A 24,735-nucleotide genomic window follows, 5' to 3' on the forward strand; every position below is an offset into this window, starting at 1 on the left:
TGGCTGTTCTCAACAAGTGGGAGCTGTAGGAAGTGCTGGCTCAGCCCATGCCGCTTCCTTCAGCTCCCAGTAGCAGAGAAAGGTGATCTACAGCTAACAGGAGCTGCAAGCAGCCACCCCTGCAGACATGCAGGTAAATAAAGTGTGTGGTGGCTCACCAGTGGCTAACCCCAATTGTGAACCATGTCTGACCTATGGGCCACTTATTGCCTATGTCTGCCTTAGGTTAAATGCTGCCCTCCCAGTTACACTAACAATTTCAGAGATGTTAATCCAGCCTTATGCCAGTTCAATAGAAAGCAGAATCAGCCCCTCAGCATCTGCTTTAGCACCTAGTTTTTTTTTAAATATTTGTGACCTAATGGAGACTTTGAAGTATTTGTTCAGAGAAGAGTAAAATTAGTTGAAGAAGAAAGGAAGGAGAAGGATTTGTATAGTGCAGTTACATATTTATCTGAAAAATAGCATGGAAGGAGTTCGGAAGATACATGCTAGTCTAACAGAGCTGTGTTGGTTGAATGAGGAAACACATTCTTTAAAGTATATCTTATAAAAATCTATATCTTGTTATTTTCCTGGTTGCAAAAACATATGTTTGGTTATGTTTCTGAATGCAAGTAGGATCATGGAATGTTTCAGTTTATCAGCAACTTTGAACAGGCAAGTTAACACATAAGAAAAGTTATATTAATTTCAGGATGAAAGTTCACCAGCTGAGCCTTTTGGTTAACATATTAAGACATAATAATTATATGCTAAGTAATCCTACTGGAAGTTTTCTGCTACGTCTAACCCAGTCATTAGATCTTTTTAGAAGGCCCATTACCTAAAATTGGTCTAAGTGACAAAAATACCCAGTAGTGCAGCAGAAGAACATGATTCCGTCATGGGTGAGACTCTGGTTTAACGACAGGCAAAGTATCTCAGGTTTTTTGTTAGTAACACTTGGACATGTCACGATGGTGGTGTTCCATTCTCTGGGAGAAGACAGCAGTTCTAAGTGCACAGCCTAAATGTAGGGTCAAATGGAGAGCTCACCACTGACTGAACCCTGCCTTTTTGGCCCCAGAGAAAGGATACTAAATACGTATCAACATGGAGGAAGAGATATGAAAATGTGGAGGAAAAATATGCAGTAAAATCTTTCCTGCACTCTAATTACAACTTTGGCGTTCTCTAAAAGATACGTGACTAAAAACACAAACCAGTGGTACAAATTTGCAAATGATTCAGATAATTGTTATTAGCATCTTGAAAAGAGAGCAAGCATGGGTAGTTTGCTCTCTGGACAGAACTAGTATAATACTACACATGGAAACATATTTTAAAATGCTCATTGAATCATAGAAATGCAGGGCTGAAAGGGAATTGGAGAGGTCTTGAAGACCAGTCCCCTGCTTTGAGACAACATCAAGTAATCTTAGACCCTCCCTGAGCGGGGTTTGTTCAACCTCTTCTTAAAAACCACAAGTGATGGAGATTCCACAACATCCCTGGGAAGCCTATTCCAGAGTTTAACTAACTTTATTCCTGGACTTCTTTTCCTCAAATCAAGCCTTCCTAATATCTTGTCCTTCCTCCAGTGGTGAAGGGAGGAACAATTGATCACCATCCTTTTTGTAACAGCCCTTAACATATCTGAAGACTGTTATGAGGTCTCCCCCAACCCCTCAGCTTTCTTTTCTGAAAACTAAATGTGCTGTACTTTTACCCTTTCTTTGGAGGCTGGGTTTTCTAAACATTTTATAATTGTTGCTCAGGGCTGGCTCTAATTTGGCCACATCCTTCCTAAAACACAATGCCCAGAACTAGACACAGTACTCCAGCTGAGGCCTCGCCAGTGCTTAGTAGAACAAGGCTATCGCTTCCCATGTCTTACATACAACACTCCTCTTAATGCACCTCAGAATGATTGTAGCCTGTTTTGTACTTGGCATCACTTTGTTGATTCATGTTCAGTTCCTGATCTACTCTCACTCCCAGATCCTTCTTAACAGTTCTTGCACCTAGTCAGTTATTCTCCATATTGTAATTGAGCATTTCATAGAAGATCAGGGTTGGAAGAGACCTCAGGAGATCATCCAGCCCAAGTCCCCTTCCCCCCACCCATCCCTGCTGAAAGCAGAACCAACACCAACTAAATCATTCCAGCCAGGGCTTTGTGTCAAGCCTGGCCATGAAAGCCTCTAAGGATGGTGATTCCACCACCTCCCTAGGCAAGCCATTCCAATCCTTCACCACCCTTCTGATGACATATTTTTTTCCTAATATCCAACCTAGAGCTCCCACATTGCATTGGAGACCATTGCTTCTTGTTTTGTCATCTACCTCAAAGAGAATAGCCTGTGTCCAGCTTCTGTGGAGCTCCACTTCAAATAGATGAAGGCTGCAATCAAATCACCTCCACCCCATTCTTCTCTTCTGAAGACTAAATAACTCAGTTCACTCAGCCTCTACTCCAAAGGCACATGCCCAGCCCCTTAACTATTTTTGTTGCCCTCCACTGAACCATTTTGTCCACATCCTTCCTATAGTGGGGGCCCAAAACTGTACGCAATACTCCAGAGGTAGTCCCACCACGCCAAATGGAGGGGAATAATCACTTCCTTTGATCTGCGGGCAATGCTCCTACAAATGCAGTCTAATATGCCATTAGTCTTCTTGGCAACAGGGCACTCTTCTGACTCAAATCTAGCTTCTCATCTACTCTAATCCCCAGGTCCTATTCTGCGGAATTGCTGCTTGGCTAGTTGGTCCCCAGCCTGTAGCAGTGCATGGGATTCTTCCATCCTAAAAGCAGGACTCTGCACTTCTTGAACCTTATCAGTTTTCTTGTGGCCCAATCCTCCAATCTGACTAGGTCACTCTGGACATTTTTCTCACCTTTCAGCATATCTCCCTTTCCCCTCATCTTATTGTCATCCACAAACTTGCTGATTGCATCATCCATTCCATTATACAGCCCATTAATGAAGATACTGAATAAAGCTGCCCTGGATCAACCCCAAGGCACTCCACTTGATTTGGACCGCCAATTAGACATTGAGCTGTTGATTATGATCCATTGAACCCAATGTTCTAGCCAGTTTTCTATCCACCATTAATCAAGGCCCCATACTTCTTTAATTTGCTGGCAAGAATACCGTGGGAGACCATATCAAAAGCATAGCTAAGGTCAGGGTGTATTACACCCACCACCTTCCCCATATTTATAGTTATCACAGAAGGCAATTAGGTTGGTCAGATATGACTCCCTATGGTGAATCCATATTGACTGTTCCTTATCAACTTCCTCTCCTCCAATTGCTGGAGGAATTTCTTGAAGACCTGCTCCATGGTTTTTCAGTTGTATTGAAGTACTTTACACTTATGTTTACAAAACTCAATCTTGTTGAATTCAGACTAGTTCTCGAAATTGTCAAATGATTCTAAATTATTTGATCTACTCTTCTCAGACAAGAATTAGAAGGGAATGCAAGCCTCACACTTATGACATAGTGGGCCAGATTTAGACCACATTTACCCTAAACGTCATTAATCTGGGTTAAGTCACTCTGCTTTTAGACCAATGTAATGAAATATTATGCAAATAATTCTTTCTCGCTATGAAACTGGAATCTTTTGCTAACCAATAGATCCAAATGAGTGCAAAATTCTGTAAACCATATTATTCCATCAACATTAAAGCACAGCCCCCTCTCTTAGAAATCAATGGAAAATTCTGCTACAGATTGATTGTTTAAATGGTCCTGTAATTTTATTTTATTATGGTTTTCAAAATATTTCAATCTTGTAAGTGAGAGGTCTATAAAACATCTGTTTCTACTGAAAATACAAGGCTATAGAACTGACAGGTACAATTAAACTACTTACCATATAAGAGGTTCCAAAGTCTTTACCACAGAAAGAACTGATTATGAGAACTCAATATGAAGCTAATTTTACTTATTGTCCTTTATTTGTCTTAGATCTCCAAGATGCAGAAACTCCAGGGCCAAACTCTAGAAGTACCTCCTCTTCCTTTAAGGCTATTACATCTATTCCTGAGAATTTCCTTATGAGTAACACAGAGCTCTTCATCAAAAACAGTACAGAAAACTACAGCAAAAACATCAGTGAAAATCTTCCTCTGAACCTGAATTTGTCTGTAGTAACAGAGAAATCCTGGATTTCAACACCTACCTATCATTACTTCACTACCACAGAAAAGGTAAGGCAGACAAGTTGATTGGAATATATTGGGCCTGGTTTTCAGTCATATTATATCTGTGTCAAATGCATGGAGAAGAACCTTGGAAAGGCTGGGGGACATATTCAGAGTACATGCAATCCAACTGAGTGGGCAGAGAACTGGGTGCTATTTCTGTCTCTCTCATTGATATACTGTGTGAGCTATCCTACCACCTGTGTTGGAAATAGAAGTGCTATTCCAACCTTCTGAGCCTGGTTTTAAGCTGTTTGGCAGGTGCAGGTAATTGTATGCACAATTTAGGTAGTTTGGCTAAATACATGGTTTGCAAGTTGTGAAGGGGCATTCTATATGGGGGAATAAGCATTGGCAACAGTGGATGTTTATAAGGAGCCACACACATCTCAGCATCACCCCTTTGCCCTCACCGTCAGTGCCACACTGTGCCACTTCCAATGAGTGCAAGGGCCTCTCCTGGAGCGGCACGGTGTAAGAACAGCACAAGCTTCCTAGCTTGCGCTACTCCTAGGCCATGCTTCTCAGGGGTGGGAAAAGGGAATCGGAATGGGGAATGAGGGCTGCCCTGCATGCACTGGGAGTGGCAGGCCAAGACAGAGAAGTGGCAGGGGGAGGGACATGGGCAGAGAAGGTGCGGGGCATGGGAGGAGACAGGGCAGGAGCAGGGGGCCAGAGCCCAGCCCTGCAGTCTCTGCAATGGTCCTCTCTGGGAATATGTTTAGTCATACGAATATGACATTCCTAGGCTGTGCTTTATCTAACATATTTTATGTGAGGTATCACTGGAAAGGTTGTAAGCTACTGAATATGTTTATCCCACGTGTATGTGTTATCATTCCTGTATTTGAAGTTACAAATATGAAGTATAAACCTGTCTTACTAAAGTGGTCATGCTAAGGGTACATCAATACTTACTGGATTATTAACCTGATCAGGTCGATCTTCTGGGGTTTGAGTTAGTGCTTCTAGTGAGGACACGCTAAATCAAATTATCAGGGCTCGATGGTCGACGCTTGTACTCCTCATTTTCACAAGGAGTAAGGGAGATTGATGGGAGAATTTTTCCTATCTCCCTCCATCTGTGTGGATGGTGTGATAAATCAATCTTAGATACATGAATTCCAGCTACACTATTGTCATAGCTGGAATTGTATATCTAAGACCAATTTTCAGGTCTAGTGCAGACCTGCCCTAAGTGAGGACCTTTAGTAGTACTCAAGGAACTTAGTAATCGAATACTCAGGACAATGATCTCTGAAAAAATTTGTTTTTCCTGTAAGCCTGGAATGAGGGTCAGGGGTGGGGGTGGGAGGTCTATGGTGGCTCCTACCAAGACATGAAGCCATGTCACCTGATGCTGAGATCCATCCTGAATGTTGTATTTTTCCATAAGAGCAGAGGGGAAGTTAAGACTAAACAAAAAGAGATTCCTTCTGCCTTATGAAAAACCTTAAGAGAGGGAAGTGAGGTAATCTTGGGGATTGGTTCTCCCTGGCTACCCCACTCAAGATGACTCATGGAAACATCTAGACTAAACTGGGGAAATGATTGGGCCCTGGCTGGAAGGCTTTTCATTTGTGAAAGAAACTTGTTGGAACAACTCTGAAGGGCAGATATTACATGTAACTAGTTTCTTAGGCTATGTCTATATGGCACTCCAACCTCGAAATAAGCTACACAATTTGCACTTCACAAATTGTGTGGCTTATTTTGAGCAGATTTCAAAATAGGCTATTTCATCATGTGGCACTGTCTAAATGGTGCTACATGCTGAAATAAAACACTATTTCGAGACATCCTTGTACTCCTCCTGCGATTAGGTGAACCACGATGCTGGAATAGTGCTCCCGTTACCTCAAAAACTGTTTTGACACAATAATGAGTGAGTTTCTTAGATGTGGGCAGCTATTTCAGTATACTGCTGTATCCCAAAATAGTGCCCACCATGTAGACAAAAGCCTTACTGTACTAAGTTTAGCTTGAGTATTCTGTTTTATTTTGTTTAGTAACCTACATTGTTATGTGTGCTATTTCTTATGAACGTTTAAATCCTACGTTTCATATTTAAACAATTACTTTTGTTTATTAATATACCCAGTGTAAATAATTGCCCACACCACTGTGCTGTACATATCTCTGTAGAGCACAGGATGCATTTATCTAGGGTTCAGCTCCTAGAGAGACTGCATACTTGAGGGCTGGATACAGGTATCGTGCTGTGCAGTTTTTGGTTAGGCTATGCCACACAGCCATAGCTATTTCAAAATAGGCATTGTTAAGACATAGGATAGTGCCATTTTGAAATAAGCCATAATGGTGTCCAATGGTTCTATTTCGAAACCGCACTATGGCTGTGTCTACACTAGCCCAAAACTTGGAAATGGCCATGCAAATGGCCATTTCAAAGTTTACTAATGAAGCACTGAAATACATATTCAGAGCCTCATTAGAATGCCGGCAGCTGCGGCACTTCGAAATTGACGCAGCTCGCCGCCGTGTGGCTCATCCAGACAGGGCTCCTTTTCAAAAGGACCCTGGCAGCTTTGAAATCCCCTTATTCCTATCTGCTGTTAGGAATAAGGGGATTTCAAAGTTGCCGGGGTCCTTTCAAAAAGGAGCCCCGTCTGGACGAGCCACGCAGCAGAGAGACGCATCAATTTCGAAGTGCCGCAGCTGCTGGCATTCTAATGAGGCGCTGAATATGTATTTCAGTGCTTCATTAGTAAACTTCAAAATGGCCATTTGCATGGCCATTTCAAAGTTTTGGGCTAGTGTAGACATAGCTTATGTGTCCGGACATTCTATTTCAAAACAGCTGGGGGCCATTTCAAAATGTATTCTTGTGTGTAGCTGTGTTATTTTGAAATAAGGTATTTCACAATAGCTAGTCCAGAATGGATTCTTCCAAAATAACACTGCTGTGTAGACTTAGCTTGAAGGTCTGCAGCTTTGGTAGCATGGCCAAGACTCTGTGTCTATATTGCAGCTGGCTAGTATGTCTGACCCAGCAGGACAGGGTACAGAGTGTCCAAGCTGGCAAAGAAAACAGACTCACTGGGGTCTCAGCACATCAGGTAACACTCACAAAGGGGCTGTGATCTGTCAGACAGACATAAGCAGGTGATGTCTGAATGACTTAAGTAATTCTGAGCTAAGTTCAGTCTGGCTCTTATGTCAGAGATATGTAGCGTGGAGAAAGTGTAAAGAGCTTTCCAACGTCTTGCACAAGGGGCAGGCAAAACTACAAGCCCCGCACTCAGGCAACCACAGAAATAGTTCTCTCCTTGCTTCACTTAAGAACATAAGAACATAAGAATGGCCATACTGGGTCAGACCAAAGGTCCATCCAGCCCAGTATCCCGTCTGCCGACAGTGGCCAATGCCAGGTGCCCCAGAGAAGGAGAACAGAAGACAATGATCAAGTGATTTATCTCCTGCCATCCATCTCCTGCCCTTGTACTGAAGGCTAGGGCACCATACTTTACCCCTGGCTAATAGCCATTTATGGACCTAACCTGCAAAAATTTATCGAGCTCTTTTTTAAACCCTAATAGAGTCCTGGCCTTCACAGCCTCCTCCGGCAAGGAGTTCCACAGGTTGACTGTGTGCTGTGTGAAGAAAAATTTCCTTTTATCACCTCTTTTCCAGACTGAAAAGTCCCAGTCTCTCTAGCCTCTCCCCATATGGGACCCGTTCCAAGCCCCTAATCATCTTAGTCGCCCTTTTCTGAACCTTTTCTAATGCCAATATATCTTTTTTGAGGTGAGGAGACCACATCTGCACACGGTACTCAAGATGTGGGCGTACCATAGTTTTATATAGGGGAAGTATGTTATCTTTTGTCTTATTATCTATCCCTTTTTTAATAATTCCTAACATCCTATTTGCTTTACTAACTGCCACTGCACGCTGCGTGGATGTCTTCAGAGAACTATCCACTATAACTCCAAGATCCCTTTCCTGATCTGTCATAGCTAAATTTGACCCCATCATGTTGTACGTGTAATTTGGGTTATTTTTTCCAATGTGCATCACCTTACACTTACCCACATGAAATTTCATTTGCCATTTTGCTGCCCAATCACTCAGTTTGCTGAGATGTTTTTGTAGTTCTTCACTTACAGTGCACTCACCCATAGAGAGAGGACAGAGATGGGAAGGAGACAAGCTTTGCCTGTCATTATGCATAGCCCAGCAAAACCAGCATAGAGTACTAAGCTGCACCCTGTAAAGGCAAGTAGGAGTTCACATGCTGACTAGGATGCCTCCCAGCATTCCTCGTCTGTGTGTGTGCAAGGCACAGTGCAGAACTTAGAAAAATTGCATCCACCGTTATTTGCACCTGGAACCTGTGGGTGCAGAAACACAGACCAACTGTAAAAATCTGGCTATGTGTAGGCAGTAAGGTTCAAAAAATGTAATATGTAATACATTAGATCACTGCTGCAGATACACTGATGTTTCAAATCACATTCTATGTTCCACATTCCTTCTATTTCTGTGGGGGTATTTTCTGTTCTAAAAAATCACAATAGGCAAAGAAAAGTTTGTTGTCATTACTTTAGGTGACAGCCTTACTTTGGATGAGACTGTGTAGTGTGCTTTGTATCTGCCCTGTTTGGGCTGCATTTCTGAAGAACTAACTAGGATAAGCTGTTTGGAGTGCTCTAAAATTGCTTTTTGTTTATTCAGCAGTCTTCACAGTAAAAGTAAAATTCACCTGATGTTGAGGGCTGTCCAAGGAGGTCAGCACCACCTAGGTTTTGCTGGGGCAGAGAGGGAATGGAGGAACTATGTATAGACAGGTCTTGAAGTAAAGCTTCCACATCCTTGGTCTGCCACACAGACCATATCTGTACCCATTCTGTACATGTTAACGTGAAAGACAGTGCTGGAGGCAGACAAGGGGAGCCATATAATCCAGGATTACGCAGATCAGGAATCTGAACACTCAAGATGCAGAGAGCTGTAGCAGCTTTCCCAGCACATAGGCTGGAGCAAGTGTAGCAAGAAGTAAAGTTATTGCACTGCAACCCCCCAGTCTGGTGTTGAGCGGAGGGAGCATTTTGCATTACACCTTTGTAATGATTTCGGTTCTTTTCAGGTTTCATGCATGTGAACTAAATGTTATCCTATATGAGTTGCATTCAAAGTACATCAAGCTAGCTGCCTCACATACACCATTAAGGTACATGAACCCCCAGTTGGAATGCCAAAGGTCTCCTGATAACATCACTCTGAATGGAACCGTTGCACAAAATCTGTTGTAATTGCAAACTTGCACTTGCCTCTCCACACTAGCACAAAATACTTCCATTAAAGGTTCAACAAAACCAGGCTACATCATGACAGAGTGAAATAGAGTTAGTAATTCCTAAATTCTAGTCCTGGTTTTGCCACTGATTCACATCAGTGAATTCACATGTTAAGTATTTATATAAAAGTGATCTAGTTTTCAGCTCCCAGCAACATCAAGCCACTTTAAATGAAGTGCTTTGTTTTAGACACATAAGTTTAACATTTCTGGCCTTAAACTGCTAGTCTTTCAGTTTCCCTTTCTGTAAAATAGGGTTAAAACATTTATTTGTCCACTTGTCATGAGTGTTTAAAAGATTGTATAATGTTTGTACAATGCTTTGAAAATAGAAAGAGCTGTGTAAGTAAGCAGTATCATTGTTAAAAACACAATGCTTTCTGCAAACTGTATCAACACAGGCCAGCCTACATGGCTTACAGAATAAAAGTCTTGACATTGTTTGGTTGTGAGCAAAGCATTTTGGGGGGGGACAATGGTGGCACTTAAATCAAACAAAATGTTTAGTTTAGAGCAGTTTGGGGTTGCAAGTAAATTTGCAGCTTGCACTTTCAAATCGGTGACAAAAGCTATGCAAAGCCCATTTCCTCCTGATTAAAAAAGGAGAGAACAGTTGGTGTTAAAAAAAAATGCCAGGAAACCTTGGGAAAGTGTCTGAAAAAGACTGGAGCCTGCTATTAGACACATATCCGGGCACTCCCAAACTCATTTCCAACTTTTTTTTTTAAGTTCTTGTCTGAGCAGACTGAATAAGTAACTGCTTAAAGCCTTGCTTACACGTTTAGTAAGAGTGTGTCTGTTCAGTACTAGTTTGGAATTAATTATTTTGTATTATGCTGTTTATTCTGTTCACATATATTACACATATTATCATAATATATATTATTATGGTAACCATCAGTTACCACATTATCATCAGTGGCCTGTTCCTTATTCCAGTATTGGGATAGATGCTACTGGCAGTACTTATCCTTAAGCATCCCTGTCTTTTGCAATATACAGAAGGGTTCCAGGAAGTCCACAAACCTCTACTTATTTTCCAGTGAAAATACAGGCAGGGTGAAGCTTCTAAATCCTTTTTGATTGCAGAGGTAATATCACCCACTCAATAAAAAAGAATGTTTATTTTTCAATTTAAGGCCTGGACAACACAGAAGAAGCAGCAGCATCCTCTTATTCGAAAATCTCCCAGAATGAAATATTGCAATGTGGCTGTCTTTTGCCATATACCACAATACAACACAATTGTTCTGGTTGGAAACAACCACTTCAGAAGAATTCAATCCGTTTAGAGTAAAATTCAACATTTGGTTGAGGCTAGGAAGCTTCCTCTGGGCACCGCATTTCAGGAACGATGTAGGAAAATTGGAGAAAGTGCAGAGAAGAGCAACAAAATTTTTAAAGGTCTAGAAAACATAACCTATGAGGGATGATTGGGAGAATTAGGTTTGTTTAGTGTGGGAAAGAGAAGACTGAAAAGTACATGATAACAGCTTTCAAGTATCTAAAGGTTATTACAAGGAGAAGGGAGAAAAATGAGGACAGGACAAGAAGCAATGGGCTTAAACTGAAGCAAGAGAGATTTAGGTTAGATGTTAGGAAAAACTTCCTAATGTACAGGGTACATAAACATTGGAATAAATTGCCTAGAGAGGTTATAGAATCCCCATCATTGGAGATATTTAAGAATAGGTTAGATAAATATCTGTCAGGCATGGCCTAGATGATGCTTGGTCCTGCCATGAGTTCAGGAGACTGGACTTGAGGACCTTTTGAGGTTCCTTCCAGTTCTGGTATTCTATAATTCTATTATTTAATTAAGACTATTTGGTAAAGAGGACAATGGGCCTGATTGTTTAGAAACGTGCCTGCAAATTTGAAAAGAAAAGAAAAGCCTGCCATGTTCCTCATACACAGATTTTTCTTGTTTCAAACCAAACATATATTTAGTTTATTTATTTTAAAAGTGCACCTTTGGTATAAATGTTGCATTTACAGACGAATCTTTGTATGGTCTACTGAAGTTGAAAAAAAGGCAGGTGCATTTAAACTGGCACATGTTGAAACAGTGTTAACCACAGGGATTTTAAAAGAGAATTTAGGTTTGCCAATCTGATTTAGGATTGGATTTAAACATTAAAGGTCCATAGCTATCCCTGTGCAACTTGTAATTGAAAGGTAATTTCAGGATTTCTAGGGATTACACAGGCAACAGTGTTTAATAACACTTAGGGTGTGTCCATACTAGCAAGTTCTTTCAAAAGATTTTTTGAAAGAAGGTGGCTCTTTCGAAAGATCCCACTGAGCATCTACACACAAACAATGCTATTTCAAAAATAAATCAAAAGAATGCAATGCACCTGTTGAAATCACTCTTCCTCTCCCATTTCAGGGAGAATGCCTTCTTTCAAAAGAAAATGCGTGTAGATGCTCCCGCAGGGCCCTTCTTTTGAAAGAGTAATCTTCGTGGCACCTGATTTTTCAATTCCTGGCCTGTCCTTTCAAAGGAGTGGGGGATGTGTGGACACTCTCTTTTGAAAAAAGTTCTTTTGGAAGAGATCTCCTGGAAGGGCACCTTTTGGAAGATCTCTGTAGGGTAGACATAGCCTTTCAGTTTCTTTATTTTTGCAGCATGATGGTAAAAGACATCATTAAATAACAGATACAAACTATATGAAGTTAAGTACAGTTAATATTTTAATACAGCTTAATCCTAAACACACACACAAGTGGCTTAAATGGGGGTGCTAGGTTAAAAATCTGCTAGGCTTTTATAGCAAATCATAATCATCCCTTTGGTGATGGGACCCAAGGGAACTCGTATCTGCAGTAAAGCATAGTGAGAATAGCAAAGTAACGAGTGATATGAGGCTTTAAGAAAATGAAGAACTGGTACCAATAATTAAAGATAAGGAAAGTACTGAGGCTGTAGTACTGGAACACACCCATGAAGTTGCAGCAGGGAGATATTTATACTCCATATGTTCTTGACCTATAGTACACTCCTAACCCCTGGAATTTTCCCCCAACTTCTCAGAACATTGCTGAAATGTCAATAGTACCTACATGCCCAGCCTATCTAATTAGTCTTTAGGTATTGCCGACCAATTACAGAATCACAGAATCATAGGGCTTGAAGGGACCTCAGGAGGTCATCTAGTCCAGCCCCCTGCTTCAGGCAGGATCAGTCCCCACTAAGTCATCCCAGCAAGGACCTTGTCAATCCTGGTCTTAAAAACCTCGAGGGACAGAGAATTCACCACCTCTCTAGGCAACTCATTCCAATGCTTCACCACCCTCTTGGTGAAGTAGTTTTTCCTAATATCTAACCTACACCTCTCCCTCTTCAACATCAGACCATTACTCCTTGTTCTGCCATCTGACGCCACTGAGAACAGTTTCTCACCCTCCTCTTTAGAGCTCCCCTTCAGGAAGTTGAAGGCTGCTATTAAATCATCCCTAAGTCTTCTCTTCTGTAAACTAAACAAGCCCAGATCCCTCAGCCTATCCTGATAGGTCTTGTGCTCCAGCCCCTTAATCATTTTTGTTGCCCTCCGCTGAACCTGCTTCAGCAAATCCACGTCCTTTTTATACTGGGACGCCCCAACCTGGACACAATATTCAAGATGTGTCCTCACCAGTGCCAAATAGAGGGGAATAACTACTTCTCTAGACCTGCTCGAAATGCCCCGCCTAATGCACCCTAGTATGCCGTTAGCCTTCTTGGCTACAAGGGCACACTGTTTACTCATATCCAGCCTTTCATCCACCATAACCCCTAGGTCCCTTTCTCTCATACTGCTGCTGAGCCAGTCCGTCCCCAGCCTATAACAATGCTTGGGATTCTTCCACCCCAGGTGCAGGACTCTACACTTCTCCTTGTTGAACGGCATCAGATTTCTTTTGTCCCAGTCCTCCAATTTATTCAGGTCACTCTGGATTCTCTCTCTACCCTCCAACGTATGTACCTCTCCCCCTAGTTTTATGTCATCCACAAACTTGCTGAGGGTGCAAGCCAGTCCTTCATCCAGGTTATAATAAAGATGTTGAGTAACACCAGCCCCAGAACTGAGCCTTGCAGCACTCCACTTGAAACTGACCACCATCCAGATATTGCGCCTCTGACCACTACCTGTTGGGCCTGACCATCAAGCCAGCTTTCTATTAATCTTATAGTCCAGGGGTCCAATCCATATTTCCTTAATTTATGGGCATGAATGTTGTGGGAGACTGTAGCAAAAGCTTTGCTGAAGTCAAGGTATATCACATCCACTGACTTCCCCATATCCACGGAGCCTGTTACCTTGTCATAGAAGCTAATCAGATTAGTCACGCTGGACTGGCCCCTGGTGAATCTATGTTGGTTACTTTTGATCACTTTCCCCTCTTCCAAGTGCTCCAAAATGGATTCCTTGAGGATTCCCTCCATTATTTTCCCAGGGTTTGAGGTAAGGCTGACCAGTCTATAGTTCCCTGGATTGTCCTTCTTTCCTTTTTTAAAGATGGGCACTCCGTTTGCCTTTTTCCAGTCATCTGGTATGTCCCCCGATCTCCAAGAGTCTTCAAAGATAATGGCCAAAGGTTCAGCAATGACCTCTGCCAATTCCCTCAGTACGCTTGGGTGCATTAAATCCAGACCCATGGATTTGTGTCCATCTAGTTTTTCTAGAGAGCTCAGAACTTGTTCCTTCCCCACAGATGGCTGCCCTCCACCTTCCCATACTGCATGTCTAGGACCATCATGTGGCAGTTGACTTTGTCCATGAAGACTGAGGCAAAAAAAGCATTGAGTAGTTCAGCTTTTCTGTCACTAGGTTGCCTCCTTCATCCAGTAATGACCCCACACCTTCTCTGATAACTCATTTATTGTTAACATGCCTGTAGAAACCATTCTTGTTACTCTTCTCATCCCTTGCCAGCTGCAGTTCTAGTTGTGCGTTCTCTTTCCTGATTACTGCCCGGCATTCTCCAGCCATATGTTCATATTCCTCCTTAGTCAACTGTCCATGTTTCCATTTCTTGTATGCATCCTTTTTGAGTTTAAGCTGACTAAGGATTTCCCCGTTAAGCCAAGCCAGTTGCCTACCATGTTTGCATTTCTTACTATGCAGTGGGTGGTGACTGAAACATCAGTCTGTTTGTATGGACATTTCTCCATGCAGCCACAAGGTAAGTAAAGATGTGGACAGAATTGGCGCCAAATGGTTAGCCTTGCTTTTATTCTATATGCAGGGTGTCCCTGTAGATATCATTGTGTTACTGCTAAGTGTGCAAAAAGCTAGACCTCTGTAGCCTAGATTGACTAAACATGGCTCTTTACTTAAGCTATATAAAATTAACAGGCAAAGCAAAAAAACAAAAAGCAAAAAAACCCAATCTCAAGTCAACGTGCCTCTTGTAGGCCAGTAAAGGCAACAATAAGCACCTACTGTTTTTTCAGATATGTTACACTTGTAAGCCTCTGAAGTTTGCTGCTCCCTGGGATAATGACTATATATTTTTTTGTCATTCTTCAAAGCACTATCTCCTCAGTGGTTCTAAAAATTATCTTAAATTGATCATCACTCAACTTGAATTGATGTTAACAAGGCACCTTGATCATTTTAGATCTACATTTATTTTGTTCTAATACACATGCTGTGTGTTACCTATGACATTACCGTTTATCACTTTAGAATAGCTCTTTGGAGCTGAAACAATAATTTAATGAGGTGTTTGTACAGTCCCCTAGTGTCCATGGGGTTATGGTCAGTGACTGAGTTTCCTAATGCCGCCATATTACAAATAATGAATAAAAATAATACTAGTACAGTATCGTTATAGATTATAAATCACACCATTGTGGTTACAGAAAAAAAATTATACACATCACTGAAATTGTTTCAGCATGAAATCTCGCTTTGATTGCTGCTCAGTTATTGTTTATATCCCTCATTTAGAGCCAGATTCTGCCACATTTGTTGCAATGAGGCTGTGTGCAGAATAAGGCATTGATTGTCCTATTGAGGTTTGCATCAGTGGAACCTGGCACACTATCCCACTGAAATTTGATAGTTTTGAACAGGTGTGGGAATCTATGCTCAGAGACCTTGGTGTGGGCTCAGGGACCAAGATACTATACAACATGGCTGTGTCTACACTTGCATTCCTCTTTCGACAGAAGTATGCAAATGAGGTAAATTGAAAAAGCAAATGATGTACAAATTTGCATATATAAACCTCATTTGCGTATTCTTATTTCAAAATAGCTTCTTTCGAAAGAAGAAACCAGTGTAGACACTGCTCTTTCAAAAGTAAACCCCATCTTCGAAAGAATCCTTCTTTCCATTAAAAAAGGAGAAAAAGCATTCTTTCGAAGATGGGGTTTACTTTCAAAAGAGCAGTGTCTACCCTGGTTTTCTTCTTTCGAAAGAAGCTATTTTGAAATAAGAATATGTAAATGAGGTGTCAAATATTCAAATGTGTGCCTCATTTGCATACCTCTTTTGAAAGAGGAATACAAGCGTGGACACGGCCCATGAGTAACACTGTTAGAAGCGTGGCATTTTCACAGTTGGATCTTGCTTATCAGACTGATCACTAATTTCTATCAATAGATAGAAATATCCAGGAGCCTGTCTGCCCCTCCCCCCAAGAAGTTAACAAACTTGGCATTTTTAACCCATGTCATTTTTTCATGTCAATAGATAAGGTAGAAATTATGCTGATTAGCTTGCTTAATTGTTGATAATGGAAGTTAAAGCCCTTGGACACTTTATATGTACAATGATGCAGAAATATTATATATCCCCAGGAAATGGGTGGCGGAACCATACCTTTCTTCTCCATTCAACTCCAAATTTACCCTATCTGCTTCTAGCTTGTTATCTGCCCTGACACCGAAGATGTAGAACAATTCTAGGTACCTTGTTTCCCTGTACTAGCAGCTATGACTTGGAACCAAATGAAAGGAAATGGGAGTAAACAGGAGTGGGTTCTGCTGTTACTTATGCTTGTGAATTGTACGAATTTGGTTTTCTTTGTTCCCTGAGAAGCTGGAGACTTTCTTGGGTGGGGTGATGTGTATTTTTAGGTTCAAAACTATTCAGGAACTGGGAAGGAGATTGTTTCAAGGACAAAGGTTGAGCGTGGGGGTAGAATGAAGATCTTTGATGTCCTCACTATTCTTCCATCCACAGATTGTGGAGAATTTCCATGCCATTTTGTGCCTGTGCTTAGAGATGAGGCTGGTTCGATTATGATAGGAGAATAACGCCTGAGGGTGTTGTGTGCTGGTTGTCTTGGGCGCTGCTGCCAGGACACCAGGGGGCAGAGAGAGAGGGTCTGAAAACCGTGGAGGGAAAGGGCACGATCCAGACGCTGAGTGGGCAGAGAGGGATCCATGGGCCGGGAAGGAGCTTGGAAGATCCTGACTAGCGCGGCTCCCTCTCGGAGCCCGAGCCGGGGTCAGCGACCCAGGCCGGCCAAGGAGAGCGGGGCTGGGACTGGGGCGAGTGGGACAGCAGCGGCGGTGCCCGAGGGATTCCGAGGGGTGCGGGGCGGGGAGAGGAGCCCGGGGCGAGCCTCCTCGGGTGGCTGCGAGTCAGAGCGAGCCCCGGGCGAGAAGCGGGGCGGGGGGAAAGGCGGGAAGGAAGGGGGCGGGCGCGCCGCGCCCGGGAGTGGCGGAAAGTGAAAGGCTTGGGGCGGGATGAGGGGGCCCAAGGGGCAGCCCGGCCTGGGCGCCCGGCCGGCCGCAGACATTGGCTCCTGCCCCCCACCCACCCGCACCCCCCGCCCCGGAGAGGGAGGCGAGGAAATTGCCTGTTGATTGCGGAAGTCGGCGGCCGGGGCTCGGGCAGAGTCAGCCGGGGTCAGCATGGCAGCGTGGGAAGCGCCGCGGCGAGCCGCCTCCTCCCGCTCGCCCGGCCCGCAGCCGCCCACGGGCAGCCCCCGCGCACCCCCGGCCCGCAGGAAAGCGGCGGGAGCCCGGCGGGCCCCCTGAGCGCCCCCTCCACCCCCCAGCCGCCGCCGGGGCTGCGGCCAGGGAGAAGCGGCGGTGATGCTGCGCTGCGCGGCGGGGCTCGCCGTGTGGCTGGCGCTGGCCCTCCTCGAGGTGAGCGGCCCGGCGGGGGCAGGGGGCAGGGCGCCGGGCGACCCCCCCAACCCCCACCCCAGGTCCTGCCCTCCTCACCGGCCCCGCGCCCCCTTCCTGGCGCCCTGCCCCGCCAGGTGAGCGCCTGCCGCCCGCCCAGGCGCGGCTAACCCGGCTGCGCTGTGTGTGCTCCCTCCGCAGGGCGGGCGCGGGGCGCCGGAGAAATGCACCATCGCCCTGGCGGAGTGGCGGGTCTCCAGCCGGTCGCTCTACCTCCGCTGGAGCGCTGCGGGGGCGCCGTGCAACTTCACCCTGACCTGCCGCTCGGAGAACGCCTCGCTCCCCGCCTGCCTGCCCGTCCAGCGCGCCAACCAGTCCTACGAGTGCAGCTACGAGGGCTTGGAAGCAGGGACCGTCTACCACCTCCGGATTGTCTCCCTCGCTGACTCGGAAACGAGCGACATCGCCTTGCAAACAGGTAAGGGCGACAGGTGCACAAGCGCCGCAAGCTTTCTGCCTCTTCTTCGTCCGTGGCCGTTGGGGATGTGTATCCCCTCCAGCCCCCTATTTCCAGCCTGGTTTTCCTCCCCTTGCTCTGATGCTGGAACATCGCAGGCAGACGATGTCCCGGAGATGACAGCTGCTGTTTCCACTGTACCTGCCCACAGGCAGACTGAAACCTGGGACCGCTGGAGCTTCCTGTAGGCACCTCTACTGCTTGAGCTAAAGGCCAGCTGGCTCTCAGCTTAGGCTGCAAGGACACTTATTTTTTCTCTGTGAAGTGATCTAGGTACCATTACATGGGACAATTAACCTCTCGGGCACTTCATATCTGTACCCTCTGCAGCAGGCTGGCTGGAGAATTCCCAGGCTTTCCCTCCCTCCCAGTTGTTGTCAGTAAGTGCAGCTGGAAAGCAGCACTCTAGGCTTTAAAGAAGAATGCTCCAAGAGGAGTCTTGCTCTGTTTAAAGAGTTTGTTTTGTTGAAAAATAGATCTCAATCTATTATAGTAGGAAAGGGAAGATCTGATTTGAAATAACATAAAACATGTTTTATGCTCTTCAAGGACGTTACAGATTTTCAGTTAGTAGCAGATTTGCTTGCCTTTAAAGCACTATTTATTCCATTATAAATTAACTGAACCTACGAGAGTGAATACCCCACTGTTTTACGTTGTAGAACTTCATCAGAAATGGGACTGACCAATATCAGCCCATGAAACCTGACAGGTAGCTGTTCAAAGCAAATACCTTTTGTACAATAAAATTGCTTGTACTTATAGTTAAAATAAAAATATATGTAAAACATTCCTTACAAATACCAAGCATGAGAATATGTCTGGTATTACATAAGAAGCAGTTGTTCTCTGTTGGTTTATTGTATGGAAACATGAGTGCCCATACATATACACAAATATTTTCTATCCTATTCTGCAAATGAAATCTGTCATTGGTGACCTGTGTACAAACACTTAAGAGCATTTAAAACAAAGAACTGCACACAACTATTGACTTCAGTGGTTGAAGGATTGGACCTTTCTTAGGTATATTTGTGTTTTAACTTCATATTTTTGTAAGCTGCTAAAATACAATATTTGACAATCTTCTGCTCGTTGCTAATATAGGACTCAAACCCGAGTTCTTCACAAAATGTAAAAGGCTCTATCATCTGATGCTTTTCTTTAGCCTTTCCTGGAATCTTAGCTGTAGGGGGGATATTGTAACTTTTAAATATAGACTTGTAGAGTATTGGTCCAGTAAACCACACAGGTTAATTCAGGTGAAGTCTGTCAGGGCAATGTTTACTGAAGAATCTTTAATCTACAGATTATTTTAGTGCTATTTTTGGAGAGCAGAAAATGAGAGGGGAAATGCTAATAATTAATCAGAACTGAGCTACAGATAAATTCTGCACTGCAAACCTAAAATTACAGATGTGATTAGGCATTTAAGTTTGTGTTTTTGTCATATATTGCCATTTATATTGGCACTTTTGTAGTATTTAAAATTTATAAACTAGTTTACAAGATCAAAATTTACATATATTCTGGACATTATTGTTGATATTTTAAAATCTGTGATGGCAAAATATGTGTTCAGGGGAAGGTTTCTAAGCCTTATTCAAGTGTTATGAAAACCACTGTACAAGTAAAGGTTGTAGGAGTTCATTTTGTATGTTTTCAGACAAAAAGGTTTAGACCTTATTCTGTAAACACGCACATCTTTTAACTTTTTACATCTGCGTAATCTTTCTGAGTGGCTACCTCTACACTAGAGAGTTTTGTAGACAAAACTCTCAAAGCATCTACACACAAAATGCATTTTGTCAACACAAACTGTCAACAAAAAAAGCTGTGTAGCTGCTCCAGGGGGCCCTCTTGTTGACAGAAAGAGTCAAAAGATAATCTGCTTTTATGTGTAGACATGATCTGTCAACAGAAGTTTTGTAGGAACAGCTCTTCTGACAGTAACTTCTGCAGACTGATGCCTTTAGTGTAGACATAGCAAGTGACTTCAATTAGAACATTGGGGTCAGATTCATGACATAACTGCATTGGGTTCCATAAGCAAGTTGGAAGGAGAAACACCTATCTTTCCCTGATTGGTGCACAACACTGGAGGTCAGGCATCTGAACACCTAATGGGGAGCAGCAGAAATGTATCTGTACCCTGGCAGGAGCACGAGCATTTGAGGAACCTTTACTGCAAAAACTTAGATGTTGAGTGAACTTAGGCACTTACAGCATTCAGCTGTAGCTGAGAGGAGATTTAGTGAATCCCATAAGTTCCTGGTTCTGGTATTTAGGTACCTAAAAAAGCAGGTGCCTAAATCCTTTTGTGGATCCATCTTTTAGCTAAAAATACTTTTACATCAGGAATTTCTAAACTGGGTTTAAATTTGTGGAAAAATGCATATTTTGAAATACAGGAGTAATTAATTGGTCTTTAGAACCATGTAAGTATCTTAATGAAGTTTTTATGTGAGTATTTCCTTAGTTTTTGAATAAATAATTTAAACTTACGGTTGATTCCTATATTTTAATTCATACAGACCCTCTGGTTAGCTACAATTAGATGAGGTTTAACTACATTGTACAGTATGATATTCTCTTAAAATACTGCAGTGGTAGATTCTGTTCCTGCCTTGACTCAGACTAGCTCCATTGGCAAATACAGTCATCTCTGCTAGAAATCACTTTGAAGCAAAGTACTAAAACTGAATGAAATTCTGTCAGCCTAGTTACATAATATACCAATAGAGTTCGTAAACTCTGCCATACTCCAAGCCAGTTTGGAGATAAGACTAAACATCTTAATTTTTTTCTACAAAGAGTAAGATCTTTGGGATGTCATTTACTGTATCTTTGTATATAGCATCAAGCGTAGTGGGATGCTGGCATAGCCTCTAAACATTACACATCTTAAATAATACTAATACTCTCAAGAGGCAGACTTTGAACCGAGAATACCTAATGGGCTAGTGTAATATAAAGTTTTTACCATCATGAATTTGGGCTGCATTCCTCACAAGAAGCAGAATGTTTGCTGCTCATCTCAAAGAAATCGATTGTTTAAGGAATGTAGGATGAGGCCCATTATCTAATCTTCACCAAACCCTTGCATGATAAGTAAGTATTGGTGGAGAGGGGAGGATAAGTGGTTAGACGAAGGCCACAAAGATTGGAGCTTTGGAGTTTCCAGCTCTTAGTTTTGTGCTCACATCCTAGACCACATCTTTTTCATGGATAATATATTATGTTTCCATAATTACGATCCATCATATGTCTGGGAATCTGCAGATGTAACTGAAACTAGTATACACATTAGATTAACAGAGATTAATTAGCATGTACAGTTTTAACTCTTAACTAACAAAAGTTCACAACTAAGATATTAGTGCAGTAGAATTTTAAAGTAATTAAAATCCCAGATGGGGAGGTTGTATATATTCAAAGGCATTTGTTCGTTATGGGGTTATATAAAAATATCTTCATGAAAATATCTTCGTATTTCAGTGTGGGATAGTTGCCAGCAGAGAATTTTATAACAATGTAAATGGTTTTTAGGTATTTGTTTCCAGCCAGAGCTCTTTCAGACCAGGCATTTCCCAATCTCATTGTTCCTTTGTTCTAGCGGATGTACAAAGCACTGAGTGTTTTGTTTTCTGGGCCAGATAGATTAGATAAAGTCTGAATTTCTGAACTTTACCTTCTAGGCACGCAACGTTTTTTTTAATACACCTTAGAAGTTAAATTCCACACCCAACACAGTGTACATTATGTAGAAACGATAACATGTAAAATAATGATATAATCTTTGATATGATTTGACAAGAGACATGATGACAGTGTTGATTACTTTTGCAATTAGTCTAATCCTAATTCTGTTGTTTCAGTAAGCATGAAATATCTTTCCATCTATCACCTATTGTTTTTCTCCACTTATAGCCAGTCTGAAGAATTTCCAGCGTCTCTTATCTGACACAGTGATAGTGTGTGTTTCTGACGCCTTAACTGTTACTTTTTTTATTCAGATAATCACCTTTGAAGAATAATTTTACATTATTTCTGTTAGTTGCATTGTAGTCTTTAATGGATTATTATTGTATATTATAGGTGGAGCTGATAGCAAAGTCTTATGATTAAGGTTGCCGGACACTTTCTGTGAGACTTTCCATGACTTTTGTTTTAATTGCTGCAATTTTGTCCCGCTTTATACTGTTTAATTTGACACTTTCTGTGTTTGCACTTTGCCTCAGGTGGATTTTTAAAGGAAAAATTCAGCAAAATCAGTTCATTGTTTCCAAAAGGTTAAGAGAAGAAGAGCTCTGTCAGTTTGTTTTCTTCCGTTATTTGAAGTGCTCTAGTGCAGGGGTGAGCAAACTTTTTATATCAGGCCCCACTTTTCATCCCTGCAATTGGCAGGGACCCCCTCCAGCCTGAAGGAGGCCCACAGAATGGAATGCTGGAGGGGGGGACATTCAGGAGGTGCTGGGAGGCTCCAGGGGTGCCCTGCAGTAGGAGTAATGCTCAGGAGGAGGACCCCAGGAGGGCACTTGAGGAACTCAAGGGGTGCCCCAGAGGGGGAGGGGCACAAGAGGGGTAACTTGAAATGGGGAGAGGTGCTCGAGCGGTTTGCAGGGGGACTCTGAGGGCTCACCTACATCACCACCTCCACCTTGTAGGTGTTGCCACTGCTGCTTTACTCGCTGCAAAACTTAGTGCCACTGTAGAGGAAGGGGTGGTGATCCCAAGCTGTGCCCTGTGTGGGCGGGATGGTGCACTGGCACCATCCTGCTGTCCGCCTCCCCTGGGCGGCAGCAGCAGTCTGCACTGGCAGGTGGTGGGGGGTGGTCCCAGCTGCCAATGGGCTGCAAGGAACAGACTGTCCAACTTACAAAGCCAGGAGCTCACTGGCTGCCCCTGTCACTTAACTCAGGGCCTCCTTGCAACACCTCTACACATTCTGATTGGCCCAGAGGATGCTGTGGTGGGTGGGGTGCCATTCCTATTGGTCACCATGCTCCCTCAGCAACAATGGCAATGGAGGCTGTGGGGGAAGGAATGGGAGGCAACGGAGGCTGGAGGGAGGAGGCTGAGGGAGTCAGCTTAGGTCACAGGGGAATCAGCAGAAGCTTTGCAGGGAAGCTGAGTTTCCCACCCCCCACCTTGGAGCACTCCTTTTCTAGTGTGGTGGACGTGTCACTGGCTGCCTGCATCCAGCTGGCCCGATGGCTGCTGGCCAAGGCGGGCTCACCTGGCCCAGCCCCAGTGGGCCCCCCCACACACACACCCTGTGTAGGCCGAGCCCGCAGCACCTCCACCCCAGCCCTACCTCGCTGTGGTCCTGGCCCTGTCACAGCCCCGCAGGGGGCCCTAGACCTGGGGTGGTAAGAGCAGCCACAGCTGACGTGGCTCCGGGCCCCTTCATGCACCTGAGCAACTGAACAGTTTCTCATCCCAGTGCCCCTCCCTGTTCAGTCCCCAACCTAGCCCCCCTCCCAGTTCAGTCTCCCCACATAGCCCCCGGCCTTCCCCTTGTGGGCTGTTCCCCCCCCCCCATGCACTGTAAATAGTTTCACACATTGTTCTGTTTTGTTGTTCAATTAAATTTATTCCCCAGAGTAAAGTTTATTGTTCCCACCCTAACCCTGTGTCCCTGGTGCTTGATGGGAGAATGGTGAGGGGGGAAGTGGGAGGGGGTGTGTTCAGTGAGAGAGTATGAGGAGTGGGGGAGCAGGGGGGCCCATGGTATGGAGTATGTCTGGGAGGGTCAGGGCAGGCCCTGCTTGAAGGCCTGGCACAAGGCTTCCTGGACCATGACCCCATCACTCTGGGCCTCATGGCATGGGACAGTGGGCGGCTGTTCATACCCGACCCCCGGTGCCATGGCTGAGCCCTGGATAAAGGGATCCCGCCGACCCTCCAGAAGGTTGTGGAGACCACAGCAGGTGGTGATGATTGAGGGGACATTTGAGAGGCTGACATCCAGCCTGGTGATAAGGCTGTGAAACCTCCCCTTCAGCCTCCCAAATGCCTGCTCTACTGTGCCACTGGCGTGGTTGAGGCGACTGCTAAAGCTGTTCTGAGCTGGCATGGTGCATCTGGTATAGGGCCGCATCAGCCACGCATGCAGTGGGTACACGGCATCAGCCATGATGCAGGGGGGACATCATGATGTCCTCGAGCGAGAGCTGCCATGGGAAGATATATGTGCCCTCCTGCATCAGGCATCCCAGCCATGAATTCCGGAACACCCATGCATCGTGGGCCCTTCCAGGCCACCCCACACACATGTCCAGGAAACAGCCCGTCACATCCACCAGGACCTGGAGTACCACCTAGTGGTATGCCTTCCTGTTAATGTAGGCACTTCTGCTGTGGTCTGGAGCCTGGATTGCAACGTGTCCCATCCAGGGCTCCAAAACAACTGGGGAATCCAGGTCTGTGAACCCAGCGAGGGCAGCGTCCAGGTCCCCCAGGGTCACAACGTGTTGCAGGAGCACCATGTTGATGGCTCGGACAACTTGCAGTGGGGGGGAGGGAAGATATGTCCATGAATGTCTGACTGGATGGCCCCTCCCGTCCCCTCTCCCCTCCCCACCAGGGCCCCTGCCCCCTCCTCAGAATGGATCTGTGGTGGG

The 24,735-nt window shown here is 44.1% G+C and overlaps 1 protein-coding gene across 3 annotated transcripts in view; it reads left to right on the forward strand.

The window, feature by feature from the left end:
• Positions 1-24,735, forward strand: part of PTPRB (protein tyrosine phosphatase receptor type B) — a 113,810-nt gene that overhangs the window by 17,180 nt on the left and 71,895 nt on the right. For 2 of the 3 annotated variants that reach the window (XM_075012866.1, XM_075012875.1), the window contains exons 3-4: positions 3,969-4,210; positions 17,794-18,070. In XM_075012866.1, the coding sequence (XP_074868967.1) occupies positions 3,969-4,210; positions 17,794-18,070 (519 nt within the window). Of the gene's footprint in view, positions 1-3,968; positions 4,211-17,296; positions 17,614-17,793; positions 18,071-24,735 lie in introns of those variants that run through there. The other variant, XM_075012885.1, reaches the window with a different exon arrangement.

This window comes from Carettochelys insculpta, chromosome 1 (genome assembly GCF_033958435.1).
Source record: "Carettochelys insculpta isolate YL-2023 chromosome 1, ASM3395843v1, whole genome shotgun sequence".
Taxonomy (NCBI): domain Eukaryota; kingdom Metazoa; phylum Chordata; order Testudines; family Carettochelyidae; genus Carettochelys; species Carettochelys insculpta.